This window comes from Limulus polyphemus, unplaced genomic scaffold, assembly GCF_000517525.1.
Source record: "Limulus polyphemus unplaced genomic scaffold, Limulus_polyphemus-2.1.2 Scaffold2909, whole genome shotgun sequence".
In the NCBI taxonomy this organism is placed as follows: Eukaryota; Metazoa; Arthropoda; class Merostomata; order Xiphosura; family Limulidae; genus Limulus; species Limulus polyphemus.
The window spans coordinates 99,210-115,527 of record NW_013668519.1 but is presented as its reverse complement, the minus strand read 5'-3'; the positions used below and the strand labels follow the sequence as shown (position 1 = coordinate 115,527).

Genomic DNA, 16,318 nt, shown 5'->3' with positions numbered 1-16,318 from the left:
CTTTGCACACGGACTATTCAAAACAAACACTCAATATATTCATGGACAAATCTTTATTTTATTTTCTTCAAAATACTTCACTTCAAATATGATTTTTTGTATGTGAAAGACTTGTAATATTAACTGAAATACTGCCAAATTTTGTGAAGACATACACGTTATATTGAAAGTTATAAGTATTAAATCTATAAAGGCTTTAAATGAGCACAAAAAGGTCACGTGATTGGTCAAATTTGCCAAGCCCTTATTGAGAGTTAAGAATTATAACATAAGGATAATTTTGAATTTCAATTTTTATATTGTTTCTGGTTTACATTATGTTCATTATTATTTTATAGTACTGATTTTAATTGCTTAGAAACAATTAATATATATAGTATTCCACTTCATAATACTGCATATGTGGAAAAAAATCTTTGGCCTTTATGGCTCAGCACATGCTTTGTGTGCAAGAGGTTTAGGATTGAGTCCCATGTATATCCCTTTTTTCTTTAAATATTTTTTTACTAAACTGTTTCAGTAGTCAACTGATTTTAGTACATACATCATACACAAAGAAAGAGTTTGTCATTTAATATGATATTATAAATAAAAGCTCTGATGGATTTATGAAAGAGAAGTCGTGCTTTGCTAACCTTTTTTTTGTTTTGGTTTTTGTTAGGATGCTACTTGTTATCTGAACTAGGGAAATGGTGTAAACTTGGTGTACTTAGATTTTAAAAAGCTTTTAATAAGGTTCACCCAAAAGGTTAGATGGAAAAAATATCACATCTGTAGGGGCTGGGAAAAGTACTTGATTGGATTATAGGGTTATTGAATGGGAAAAATCAAAAGGCTATTAGAATTGTGACTTTACCATTTCTTATTTACATTCATGATATTGATAGGAATGTACTTAGAAAATTAGTTAAGTTTACTGATACTGAATTCTTGGTTATTTCTAACTATAAAAATGTTGAGATATTACAACAGGGGATAATTTGTTTTAAAACATTTATGTAGCAGTTAAAACGTTTGACTGCACCAGCACATGCAGTCTAGAAAAAAAATATTTCACTGTTAAAAAAATAAAATCAAAATCAGTAGTAGTATTAGTATTTCTGCAATTTCATAACCTTGAAATTGCTACTGTAGAGTGCTTTTACTCATTAGACCTACTCACATAATCTATTTTTCTGTCTAAACTGTATTTTTATCTTCCAAAATAGAAACAAGATTTTGTTCTAAAAATCACTTACTGTAATTTAAACCTAACTCCTTAAGAGCATGTTTTTTATCTAGAAATATCAGTTTAACACTAAACTGAACGTTACTTACCTTTATGAACCGAACTAAGAGACTCATATAAACTATGGATAATTAGGAAAATTTCTGAATCCAGGTTGCTTATTCACTATAATAAAAATTGTGTCACAGAACAAGTTTGATAGCAAAGTTGCAAGATGATACTAAACATATTAATCCCTGTACCAGTTGTCAAAAAAATTAAAACAGATATATTTATAAGTTTAACAGAACAGGTTGATGTCAAGAGGACCCTGGAAGCTCCTCAGTTTAAGAAATTTTACCCCTTCCCCCAAAAAATTGTATTCTAGGAGGCATACATTGCTCAGTGAAAGTGTTACAAAAGTGAATTTTTTGAAAAAATGTTATCTGTATTCCAGCATTCATATATCGAAGAGCTGCTGCAATGTACTTGTAAAAACCGTTGGAGCTGCATCGTGACATGCTTAAGCCACTGCAGCTAGTGGAGACCCAAACAAGCTTGTGTGGTCTACCCAGGGCCTAAAAACGTTAGCATATGTGGACTAAACATTTATGTAGCAGTTGAAAAATTTGCTTAACACTGCACATGCAATCTAGAAAAAATATTTCACAAAAGACTATCCTCTGTTAAAAAAGAAAACAAAAATCAGTACATAGTATTTCTGCAATATTATAACCTTGAAATTGCCACTGTACAGTGCTTTTACTCCTTAGGCCTACTCATATAATCTATTTTTCTGTCCAAAGTTGGTTTATCTGGTACTTTTCTGATAGCGCAGGCACACTCAGCAGTCTTGTAATCCCTCAATGTGGGTTATAATTACAGGTGACCATAGATGCCGTAACATCGATATGTACAACCTAAGTGTCATTATCAGGTACAAATATTGGCGGTGTTATGCGGATATTGTATAATGACAGTTAGTCAGGGTGAACTGTTAAAGATTACTTTGTTTCGTTACCAATTACCAATATCATTAACTTAATAGTATGTAATCAAAGGAACAGTTGGAAGCTTTATACTTTGATATTTATTTCATGACCACTAAATAGGTGCTCATTACTAATTGGTGAAAAGTTAAAAAAAATGGAAAGATGTTTGTTTGAATTTGTTTCAGTGCCTCATGAACAATAGTAAGAATATACACAATGGTCACAAAAAGTTTCAATATTAACATCGTTTTGATCTTTGATCTTTATAATTATATCATTCACTGTTTTCTTTTACTTTTTCATCCAAACATTCATAACTTTTTATTATCGTCAGATTTATATATGTTTTTACTAGATAGAGTAAGGAAGACATTGCACATGAAATAAATATAAACTGTGTGGCATCATGGTTCATATTGTTTTATCTTCTGCATGTTAGAAACTGTTGTGTTGATAGTGGTCAGGAATTTTTGGGCACCCAAATTACTCATGCGGGTAGGATTTTTGTTACTATTTCAAACTCTAGTCTCAACCACAACTATGTCATCCTATCCAGCCTGATAAGGCCCTGCTATCAAGCAAAGGGCATTGTCAGCACTGGATATAGAGTAATTAACATATTCATTTGTACTTTCAATTGCAAGTTCTTAGAATTCAGTAGTATATGATGTATAACATTATGAATTGTCTGTTTTTGTAAGCTTCTTGAAGACCTAAAGATCCAACTGCAGGGGAAGGTATATTGAAGAAAGTATCTGTTAACAGAGTGCTAGATGTACAATCTAAATTAATCAATACTTCTATTACAGTTCATCAAACTTGAATTTTCACAAACACACTCACTTTTGTGGGAAGATTTTTGCAATAAAGTTTAAATAAGCAATTTTAATTGCCATATTTCCTGTTATTGACTAATAGTTTAACTTTTAAAACTATAGTACTCCAAAGTACTCTGTTTTTGCATGTATTTTGCTACAGTTTAAACACAGTCATAAGTAAAACAACTTCATTTTCCTTTTTAGTGTAAATCTCAAACATTTCAGTGTTTTTTATAACAAAATGTTAATATATCTAATTGTTTTTTTAGTAATTTGTTTCATAAACCAAAAAAGTCATTTCTGCTGCTTGTTCTATTATTTTAAAACCTAATGTTTGAAAGCTGTTGTGATTGAATTTACAGGAGAGTTTCTGTAGTAATCATTCTTTCACTTTGATTTTCCTGGATGCAAACAAAATTTATTCAACCTTCAGTAATTATTTCACTTTGTGTTTGTCAGGTATTTAGTTGTAAAACATTTTTCAAACAAAATACTTAAGCTTGCCATGACATTAGATGATTTTTTTCATTGCATAATCTCCTTTATTACCCTTATCTGGCATTTGATGACTGATTGTTTGAGCTCTAAATTTAGTACACAAGTATACTATTAAAAGCAGTTTAAACAGACATAATTGTGTGAGTATTTTAACAAAAGAATTTAAACATTTATTTTTTTAAATATATATATTTCAACCTTTGAAACTTCTCTGTAGTTGCGTAATAAAATGTTTTTAATTAGGTACACCAGGACTAGGAAATATAGGATGTACGTGACCTTTAGTAGAGAAAAGAAAATTAAAATGAAAGTATGCTTTTACATAACACAAACTACAACTTGCATACATCAGTTAAGTTTCTTAATTATTATCATCTGATTCTCACCCAGATATTATGGGATTAAACATGTATGTATCTGTTTGTACTACTACTGGTAAGATGTATCTGTTTGTACTACTACTGGTAAGATGTATCTGTTTGTACTACTACGGGTAAGATGTATCTGTTTGTACTACTACGGGTAAGATGTATCTGTTTGTACTACAACGGGTAAGATGTATCTGTTTGTACTACTACGGGTAAGATGTATCTGTTTGTACTACTACGGGTAGGATGTATCTGTTTGTACTACTACGGGTAGGATGTATCTGTTTGTACTACTACGGGTAGGATGTATCTGTTTGTACTACTACGGGTAGGATGTATCTGTTTGTACTACTACGGGTAGGATGTATCTGTTTGTACACTACGGGTAGGATGTATCTGTTTGTACTACTACGGGTAGGATGTATCTGTTTGTAAGTGTTTGATTTATAAATATTAGCAATTCAAGAATAATATTTCAGGTAAGATTTTGTCTGCATTCTTTATTTAGTTTTTGAAAACGTAAATGTTTTCAGTTCAATGTTTTTGTTTCAGATGAAAGTAAAAGTGGGTTTTCTGATCAAAATGAAACATTAAGTCGACCATCTTTACAAGGCTCAGTGAAAAGTCATACCTCTCCGAAACCACTTCCTGAATATCAGTACACTAAAGTGAGTTAAATCAATGGTAGAAATTTCTTTTGAAATTGTTTTTGTGAAAACAATATACCATAGTCAGTTAAACCAACAGGAATGGTTTAAAATAACGTTTTTGTTACAGAGATTTGCGAATAAAGAAAAAAAGTGTAGCTTGGTTATCATCATTAGGCTTGGCTGGCTTTTGTAATAAACAAGACCTTGTATCCAGTGAAAGATGTTGGGTTCATAAGTAGCTAATGAAAATTTCAAATGTTTATAACTAGGAAAACTTTAATACATGAAATTTCTTACTGTTTTGAGTGTCAGTTGTAAGATGATTAGTAGTATTCATCACTTTTAAACACAGTCAAGATTATCATGAATTAAAAGATGCTCTATTTATGATTGGAACTTTTACTAGATACTAAAACTACCAGTCATTTCATATTTTCTTTTGACAGCTTTCTGATTTGATGTGGGGGAGATATTTCTACTCAGAATGTGTGACAAAGTTATAAATAACTTGCTAAAAGGAACTGTTAGAGTGGAATCGTTTTCTTAAAAAATGGTTGCATTTATACTTATAATTTTTAAAATAATTACTTGTAATCTTACTACAAGGAAAACTTGAGTATTAAAACGTTCAAACTCCAGATTCAGGATTACATCTGATTGTGACTCACTCCCTTATCAGAGTTGGAGCAATGCAAGTTGTTGTTCAAACCTAATTCCTCCTCTCAAGAGTTGAGTTAATCCCTCAGAAATTTCTTCCTTTTTCCCCTGTGTGATATACAAGTGAAACTTGTTTCCTTTCTCAGTGTTCTTAAAGGATAGTATTGTTTTAGAATCTTAAGAACTAGGTACTATGTTTCTGCTTTTTTTTTCAAGTATACACCTGTATCATTCAGTAAAAAATATGAAACATTGAGTTAATATTCTCGCAACCCAGCTGTGACTGGTATTTTCAGTCCAGAGTTGTACAGATAATTTTTAATCACTATTTTTAGTAATATCAAGCTGATTAAATGCTGATAGTTTTGAATTAAAAAGTGATTGAACTTGTCATGTACTCTGAAAAAATTCATCTCATAATCAGATTTAAAGTTAAGAACTAAATGTTATTACTAAAAAATGAATGTGTAACTTGGTGTACATTTCAGGAGGAACTGATGGACATTTCAAAGTTACCAGTTGCCAGGAAGAGACCTAGTTGTTTAGACTTGGAGTTTAACAAGTATGATATTTTCTTTTTTTTTACTGTATATGTATATGCACCTGCTAATTTATGGATGTTCTTATTAACTCTCTCGACACGGGGTCGGTCAATTTGACTGAGTCACATCACATTTTGTTCTTGTTTAAAGTCTTTATAAATTAATACTTATAACTTTCAATGTATTGGGTATACCTTCACGAAATTTAACAGTCTTTCAGCTGATATTACAAGTCTTTCACATACAAAAAGTCGTATTTCTTAGTGAAGTATTTTTAATAAAATAAAATAAAGATTTGTCCATGAATATATTGAGTATTTGTTAGGAATAGTCCGTGTGCAAAGTAATTTTCATGTTAAAATTAAAAATACTTTAAAAAAATCTAAAATTTCCTTTGTGTAATCCCTAAAACCTCCTAAATGCATTTCAAACGTTTTTTCACTAACACCGTATAGTTTATCTGTTATTTTCTCTACCCTATCTCAAAATGAGATTGGTCAATTCGACCAACCTCATAACCACCAAAAAAAAAAAATAATAATTGAAATAAACCTAAATTTACATTTTTTTTCTTTCTAGAATGACTTCAAATTGTAACGAAATTACATTCATTTATCCTAAGTAGCTTTAAGTTTGTAACATTATACATCTATTTATAATTAAATTTTATTGTTTTATTGCTCTTTGAACCGTGTCTAACTACTATCCGTGCCATTACAAGCTATAAATCACTTTGTGAACGTGCAGCTCACATCACTTTATCAAATTAGATTACCCACGAGCTGTTCGCATGCGTGCCTCGTTAACCATTTTACTTATATTTTTATTATTACTTATTTTACCTAATCTAGTCTTAAATAACTTAAAAAGATCTGTATTTTTAATTTTAGTTACTTTTATAATAATAAATAAAGAATAAATATGAAAAACAAGAAATAAAGTACTTATCCAATCTTCTTTCATCTTGCCTTTGATTGTCGATGAGAGTTAAGCCTGATTTTTTATAATAATTATAGTAAACCACTTAACAATTTTATTTAATTAAATAATTCATCAAAGAATACAGACTAATAACATGCAAAAAGTAGACAAATTCATTTACCTCTCAAAATTTTCCTGGCTTTCTTGTTATGCGACAAGAACCACTACAAATTCATCCAAGCTAGTCATTAACTTTTCCACTGGATAGATAAAAACCTTAACTTTTTATTGGTTATAGATAATGAAACGTAAGAGAGAACTGTCAATGAATTGTGAAACAGAGGGTGTGTCAGGAGGGTTCTGATTTTCTGTTTGATAGCTCTGTATACAAAGAAAATTGAAGGCTATAAAAGTTATGGTTTGTTTGAGCAATATCGATTTTATAGAGAGTATTTTACTTTTAATTTTGTACATTTTCGAGGGGGTGATAGATAAAATAGGGATGATAACATGCTAAGACAAAATGTGTCACGTGGGTCACACTAGTAGTAATTCAGGATTTTTTTATATATTTCCTTGTAGAATTAAGAACTTAAAACTTGAATACTATTAGAATATGGATTATTAGCTAAGATTTTATACTATTTTAATTGGTATAACATAAACAAAAAGTAGTTTAATAAAATTTTGAATGTAAGACACTAAAACACATGCGCAGTGAAGGGTACCCGGAGTGAGAGGGTTAATTGGTTTAACCCTCTCTCCATGGGCATCTTTTTCTGCAAATGTCATGAGAGTTTTTTGGTGAGTTTCATTCAAAATCTAATTAAACTACTTTTTATACCAATAAATATAGTATGAAAACATAGTTAACAATCCATATTTTAATAGTATATATGTTTTAAGTTCTTACTTTTTAGGATAATATTAGAAAAATCTAGTGTGAGAATTGTGACATTTGCTCTCTAGGTATCCCCTCTTCTCTAATTTAGTTACCACCCCTCCAAGAAGTGTGAAATTTAATGTAGATTATGCCTTATAATATTTTCATCACTCAGGAAAAGCATAATTTTCAGTCTTCATTCTCATTTGGTTACAGAGTTATGAAATATACAACCAGACCCCTTTTGCCATGCCCAACTGTTACATCTTCTCTTTTAGAAACTGCCAATAGTTTCTCTCTCTGATGCTCAGTGCTATAGTATTTATAACCAATAGAAAGCCAAGGTTTTCATCTATCAAATGATGTATTATATTATGATGTTTTCAGTAAAGAGAACTGTCAATTTCAATTTTGGTTGAAGCTTGATTCTGACAGGAAACATATCAATTAGCTTAAATGAATTTGTAATGGCTCTTGTTAGAAAACCAGAAAAATTGTGATAGTTATGGAATGTTTGTTTTTTGCATATTATTATTCTGTGTTCTTTGGTGCATTATTCCTTTAACTCTTTCAACATAGGCTGAGTCCCAGGGACTGACCACGTGACCATTTTTACTTGTATATAGTGTTAATATTAACTTTTAATACACTCTTTCACAAAATATGACAAACTTTTAGTAAACATTACATGTCGTTTGTACAAACAAAATAAGTTTTTCAATGAAGTATTTTTGCTAACAATTTGTCCGTGAATGAATCAAATATTTTGTTTACTACTTCAAGCACTGTCTCAAAAATCTCAACCTTCATTTTCATAATTGCTAAAACCTCTTAGTAAATATGAAACTTTTTTTTTATAGTAAAACTATTTTTCATCTGTTATTACCTTTACCCTAACAGAATATTCTATTCTTCAGTCAGTAAATAAATCATCAAAGTATAACAAAAAGTTGTAAAATCAGAAATAAAATGAGCAGCTTTGCCCTGTTTCTTGATTATTGTTTATAAGATTTTAAAGTACTTCTCTTGAGAGTTTCAACTGCTAAGAATTTCACATTTATTTTCTATGTGTATTTTACTGTCTACAATTGAAGTATAAATCCACTGAAAATGAAGCAATAAATTGCTAATTGCATCCGTGGACTGTTTACATGATGCCGTAATACGATACCTTCAAAAGCAACAAAACATGAAGGGATAGTTGACTTGACCCCTGCTCTGAGAACAGATGTCTAATGTATCGGATTATATATCTTACAATATTTACTAGGAAATTTAACTTTAGTAATCACACTTTGAATCTGTGAAAATGTTTATGCCAACAACAGGATGTTAATTTATTGGTTTATGTATGTATCCTAAAGTGTTTTACAACAAGTATTCTCCAGAGCAATAAGACTGCACGATGAATCTGTCAAAATGTTTATAGTATGGTTTGGTGCCAATAAAATAAACATCGCAATTCTTGGAATATTGGTAATCCTTCTGGGATGTTAGAAATTTAGAGGTATACTGTATAGGTGTACAAAGATTTTACTGGTGCACATGGTTGTAAAATCCTACTTCTCTTTCAGTAAACTTATTCATCAACCAATAAACATTCAGGTTTCAAATCCTGTTATTATTTTGTAAGCATTCAAATTCAGTCAAGCACTCTGACTTTGGTTATTTCTCTACACTTTGTTGGAAGACATAGACAAATTGGTACCAAGCAAATCTACTCTACTTGAAGCATATTTATTGCTACTGATTTTTTACCTAGAAGTAAGTAATTATTATATATATAATACATCTACGTTCAATAGTTTTAGTATAAAGTTGTTGACCAAAATACATTGTAGCTGTTTCTGGATTTTAGCACAAAATGTACTGCTTCTGAAATCTGTGATACACATCACAGAATATATATACACGTAAAGAACTAATACAAATCATGTAATACATAAAATAATGTTACACAACAAAGAATACATGATGCAAGTTATATATGTAATGTTTTTTCTTCTAGAAATGGAAGCTTAAAGAGAACTTAAAGCAAAGTTCCATGAATTGAAAAAGAAAAAGATTATCAATGAGGAGGAGATGCAGTTTTTACTGCATGCATCTTTCTCTTGACACGAAAGTGGCAGTCTGTTGGGGGGGAATCAACAGTCGAGGAAGCTGATGCTTCAGTTGCTATGCCCTGAACAAAATCAGAGTACAAAACAAGATGGCCTCAGGTAGAACTAGCTCTTCTTGATTCTGTCTTATGGACAGATCTGGAAGTAGCTCAAAGGTCTTCATCAGATGAAGATGTACAGGAACCACCCAGGCCAGGTATATCTAGACAAGCTACACCACCACAGAAACGAAATAGGGCTGGGAAGGGGTATAACTGCTTTGTGTACTAGGACTGCCTCTTTCCAGCAGGAGAAGTCCCTTGCTTGCAATGATACCTGCAGATCACCGAGGAGGAGCAAAGAAACATACCTACATTCAACAGAGGTGAACCTGTGTCTAGACAGGTCACCTCTTTGAACACAATTAATGATTTATTTAAACTTTTATTCACTGTAGAAAGTTTAAGTATAATTGTGAAGGAAACAAACCAGTTTTGCAAACCGCAGATGCCAGGAAGAAGGTGGACCAACAACAACAACAAAAATCAGATGCACTGATGTAACACATTCTGAAATTTTAGCATATTTAACGTTATCCATCTCTTTCTGACTATTGGTCTACCTATCTTCCTTTCAATAATCCTTTGTTTACTAACATCTTCTCTAGGGACAAGTTTTTAGCTAGCCACACTTACTTACATTTCAATAACAATACTAATGCTCTTCCTAGAACTGACCCTAACCATGATAAACTTTTTAAGGTTACACCTATCATAGACCGTCTATTAAACTCTTTTGTTTCCCACTGCTCTCCTAACAGAGAACTAACTATAGATGAACAGATGCTGGGCACAAAATGTGGAATTAGTTCCTTCAATATTTACCAAAGAAACCTGTCAAGTGTGAAATCAAGTTGTGGATTCTGTCTGAAGTTTAAAATCTACACCAGCAAAGAGGGAGAAATGCCAGCTAAAGGTTTAGCAGACAACGTTGTGATGGAACTGATGGACAAGTACAACAGACTAGGACACTGGATTTTCATGGACAACTTTTACACTTCCCCATATTTATTTGACAAACTACTGACTATGGGAGCCTATGCTTGCGGGACATGCAGGGAAGATAGACTGTATTTCCCATGGCAAATGGTTTCTACAAACCAACAGATAGGGGAGGCACATTTTTTTAAATGTGGAACTCTGACAGCTATGAAGTGGACTGACAAACGAGACATTTATGCACTTTCAACTTTACACACTAATACTATGACAACTGTGACAAGAAGAGGGAGGGATGCTGAGGTTGCAAAACCTCAGTTAATTGTGGGAGGGGTGGACCTGAATAACGAACACTTAAGTTACTATTCTGCTGGACAAAGGACAATAAAATGGAATAAAAAAAATGTTTTTTTTTAACTTTTGAGCTTGACAATTGTAAATGCTTAAATTTTGTACAAACAACAAACCAATCAGCCGGCATTATGCTAGAAGGCCTTTATAATGGATCTGGTCATAGCTGTTATTGAGCCTCTACTTCAAATCAGACCAGGTCCTTCTGGTATACCACTTTCAAGAACTGTGCAGGACTCATCAACTCTGAGACTCACTCTTGGCAGGCATTTCTCAACAGTTATTAATAGAAGTCACAGGAAGAGATGCAGACTGTGCCTCCCAGAAAATAAAGTAACAAGGAAATGTAAACTGCGTAATTAATTTCTCTGTATTAAACATTTTGAAGAGTATCACACAAGTGTTACTCTTCAAAGAAGTTAATTCTTTATCTATGTCTGCTCTCTTCCTTTGTTTACATTTTTTTTTCTCTAAATATTTTAATATTTGTATTTCAAAGTACAACAGTGGTTACTTTTTACCTTAAATTTTGAATGAAGTATTTTGTAAAGTTCTTTACAAAAGTACAATGTTTTGACAAGGTTTTGTCATCATTTGTACCTGATGATGACAAAGCCTTGTTGAAATATTGTACATTTGCTGTTATGTTAAATTTATATTAAAGTTTTTCTTCATTACACTTTCAAGATGTCTCCAAGCATTATTAGTCTCAAAGTGGGTTCCTCATCATCATTCTGGTTGTTCCTTTCATCATGTGTCAACATTTGTATAAATTTTATGTTAGAATGTGTATAACTTGATATCATTTCATGCAATTTTATGTACATTATTTATTTTAGATGTATATCATTTGTGCATAATTTTATTCTGCAGACATTTGTAGAGTATTGTATCTTTCTAAAATGTTATGAATAAACCTTTTTTTTTAGGTTTTCTAGCTGCTAGTGTTGTATAATTTGCTTTTATATTACCTCAATTTAGACAATTAGAAGAATAATACAAATTCAGCAGGCATAAATATATGGGCCTACAAAGTCCAAATACAAATCTCTAACTATAATACCAGTATCTTGCTAAATATAGCGAAATTTCAGCTAACATACATAACATATGTATTTATATATATATATATATATATATTTGTTATTATTTATTTACAAATGCTCAAATTGTAGATATTTTTTTAAAACCTACAAGAATAAAGAAAATATACTTCAAAAAACAAAGATTTGGAGTACTTTTGGTGGTTATGAGACTCTGTGCTTGAGCTTTGCACATGCTAAGCCTCACCGTAAGCTTCTTTTGTTCTTCCAATTGGAGGGTGTAGAGCTATTAATTTTTTTTATGCTTCAAATATATATATAAAAATCAACTTACTATATTAGTGCACGCAAAACACCTGTAATTTATATGGGTGTCTAAACAAGCTTTATGTAAGCTTTAAAAAATCCTGTTTTTCTTCAGAGCAACAACTTAGACATCACACTTTAACAGTTTAGGTGAAATTACGATTTTCCCCTTCAAGCTATTTACAAATGACTATAAGACTTGCATACACAACTAACTGCTCTTTCTATAGGTTATAAACTCTTAGAAAAATATAAGTAGGTGGGACTAGACAAGAGGTTTTGAAAGACTGGAGTAGTAGTAGGAGCCAGACTACTAGATTGGCTAAGTATACTTATATCTCGACAAATCAAAGAGGTAGGAGGTTCTTATTTATAATTATAACTTGTCAATATCTCCAATTTGAGTTTCTAATATTTTAACTACTGCATACGTTGTGTGGTAGGTGTAATTAATTATAAACTGAACAATAACACAAGAGGAAGTGTTATGTGACATGCAAAAAATAATATTTATCATTTTTTTCTTTATATTTCCTTTTAAAGTAAGAAATTAAAATGCATATAATATTAAAATGTGAAATATAATCTTCGTTTTGATGTGAATCCCTTTGACATAAGTAATAGCAAAGCTATTTAATAAAATTTTAAAAATAGCTCTCTAAAGTCATATGATCGTGACCTTTGACCTGCCACATTGAAAGGATTAAATACACTGTTTAATGCAGTACTACCATTAGTATAAAAAAGTAGAGTTAAGTATCGTCAAAAGTCGACAGCAGAAAAAAAAGAAGACAACCCAGGTAGATACTTTTTCTTGTTTTTTCAATTTATTATAAAAGTAACTAAAACATAAAAATAAGGAACTTTTTATGTTAGTTAAGGTTAGATTAGTAAAATAAATAATAATATAACAAAAATTTTCAGGTGGCATACTTGCGAGTTAGCTTATGCGTAATGTCATTCGATAGCATAATGTGAGCTGCATGATTGCCAAGTGATTTACAAATTATAATGGTGCAAATAGTAGTTAGACAAGGTAAAAAAGGCAATAAAACTGTAAAATTTATGTATAAATAGATGTATACTGTTATGAGTTTGAGGCTATTTAGGATAAACAAATGTTGTTTCATATTTCAATTTGAAGTCATTCTAGAAAGAAAAAAAGGGTAATTTAGATTTATTTGATAGTTTTTTTTTTTGGTGGTTACAAGGTTGGTCACATTGACCAACCTTGTAGAAAGTTAGGGTAGAGAAAATAACAGATAAAATATAAAGTTTTACCAAAAAAATATGTTTGGAATTTATTTAGAAGATTTTAGAGATAATGCAAATATAATTTGAGATTTTTGAGATGAATTAAAGTTTTTCTAATCTTTATGTAGAAATCACTTAGCACTCCAACTAGTATATAGAAATACTGTGTATATATATATATATATTGATGGACAAATTTGTGGTAAAAATACTTGATTAAAGATCAGATTTTTTTTATACAAAAGATTTGTAATGTTTACTAAAATTCTGCAAAATTTTGTGAAGATACACAAAGTGTATTAAAAGTTATATAATAAGTGCAAAAGTGGTGATGAGGTCAGTTGAATTGAGCAACTTGTGAAAGAGTTAATAGAATTCAGTTGATGTATTAGCTGATTGCAACTAGTTGTGAATAAGTTAATAATAAAAATAAAAGAAAAATGATGTATTAACTATAAAATTGATTAATCAGATAATTAGTAACAATTTTGAAGCATTTCTTTATCAGAATTTGAAAGAGAATTGACAGATAAATAGGATTTTTGTTCTACGTCTTTTTTAGTTATTATCACTAGTCAATTTCCTATGAACCATGAAACTTTCCTTCACCTTTTTTAAGCTAACTATGCTGGTCTCACTGATCAGTTGATAATCACAGCACAGTACACAATCTCTAGTTTATATAAGTTTTAGTGACATACGGACAGCTTCTTATAAAAACAGATTAGCTGCAGACAAAAGATTCTGTGAAACATGTTTTATATATGTAATATTATACTTTAAAAGTTATAGTTTTGTTTCTCATCAATCAACTCAACTGATAAAATTTCATTGTTGGATGAAAACCTTACTGGCCAGCAACTTGAAGGAAACAAAAGATAGATCTGAAATGCTATTTTTACACACTTCTGATTTTGAGCTGCAATGGACAAACTAAGAGGATTGTGGAAAAAAACAAAACAAAAGAAACTGCAGTTAATTAATGTTTATAACAACTTTTAGCCCTTTTGGTTTTTCCAATGTTTTTCTGCCTTTCTGCATTTAAACTTTAACTTTTAAGGTTTATGTTTTTACTTGCGTTTGTTCATCCATGTCCCACTGCTAATCACAGCACAATCCTCAACCTGTAGAACTTGTTTACATTTTAGTGTATCTTATTACTGGTGTTTATTATGTGATAATGAACAATCAGTGCAATGTAACTGAATGTTTATTCTTATGATTGTAGTGTTTCATGATTATGGAATTTCATGTAACATTGTCAGAACCTTGAAACAGCTGTTTACAGTAGTTGCAGCTCTGCAAGAAGTATGATAAGATTAAACATGATTTCTCTTTAACAACACTTGCCTATGATAGCACATGAACATCTCTATTTCAAATTGTCAAACTGTTAGGCCTAATACTTTAACTTTGTTGCATATCTTTTCGTGATATTTTAATGTTTTGACTTTTCACTGAATTAAGACTGAGTTAAATCTGTAGATTTGTAAGTGAACTTGTTTTCTATTAAATATGTACAGTATTATTATAGTACTTTAAGTTCTGTAAAACTGTTTTAGTTTTACGTTTGTATAACTTCTCTGTAATCATATGTTATTTATTGGTCATTTGGTTTCAACTTCAATAGATTGTATTTTTGTTTGTTTTTAATATTGCAAGAAAAAGACTGTTTTGCCCTACTATGGCTTGATGTGTTTTAATATTCCAATGGGTTTTTTGGAGGAGTGTTATTAAATTTATTGTTTGTCTTCCCACACATATTATTATGTTCAGTTGTTGAAATCACACATTTTTTACTTGGGGCAGTTATCCTGTGGAGAAAATTTTAATTTCCATAATCAAAATCTCATGTTTTCACATTAGGGGTTCATCTCTGGGAAGTAAAAATAATTTAAAACTTCATTTTAAAGATTGGATAAACAATTTCAGGTAGATAGTCCTAGTTAGGTTGCTAGTCAGGTTTCTTGTCCTACTGGATTTTCTTGGATGTTGATAAATATGTGATGAGTACTAAGTAATGAAGGATAGTTCTAGTTATAAAGAAAAACATCAGCCACCAATTGAGCAACATACAGTTCTATTTAAAAATATTATTTCCCTAATGTAAAGGCTTCAAAAACCATGATTTAGGTAAAAATGTTAAAATTGTGATAATTGGGAATAGATTATTAAGTAAGTTGCAAATTTTCTAATTGGTGTTTTTGATAATCACCCAATTCAGGCATCATTATTAGGTGATAACGTCCTGTTGATTTAACTCTTTTAACATGGGCCTGGTCCCTGGAACTGACCTCGTAACCATTTTGTGCTTGTTATAGTTTTCATGCTATAACTTTTAAATTAGTAAGCAAATGTTAACGAAATTTGGCAGATTATCAGTAAACATTACAATGTTTCATATGCAAAATAGCAATTTTTTATCAAGTCTTAAGGTTTGTAAAGCAATGTTTTTCTCATGCCTTTTTTCTTTTTGCATGTTGCCCATCTATCATGCAAAGTAATATTCTAAAGAAGTAAAGCAACCAATTATCTCTTCTAGTTACAGCCTTTATACATGGTTGGTGCTTGACATAGGTTGCCCTTCAAAAATTAGCACATTGAGGATATGAAACAAAATAATTTTTTTAGGTTTTATATATACTTTTGAATAACTAAAAAATCATGAATGATTTCATTAATACCATAGAATTCCACTAATATATCAAGTTTAGTAACTAAGATGTATTTT

The 16,318-nt window shown here is 30.6% G+C and overlaps 1 protein-coding gene across 1 annotated transcript in view; it reads left to right on the top strand.

Moving 5' to 3' along the window:
- The window catches only part of LOC106468191, a 133,116-nt gene that overhangs the window by 21,397 nt on the left and 95,401 nt on the right, over positions 1 to 16,318 (top strand). The window contains exons 2-3 of the mRNA XM_022396510.1: positions 4,436 to 4,551; positions 5,679 to 5,752. Coding sequence (XP_022252218.1) covers positions 4,436 to 4,551; positions 5,679 to 5,752 — 190 coding nt within the window. The remainder of the gene's footprint in view (positions 1 to 4,435; positions 4,552 to 5,678; positions 5,753 to 16,318) is intronic.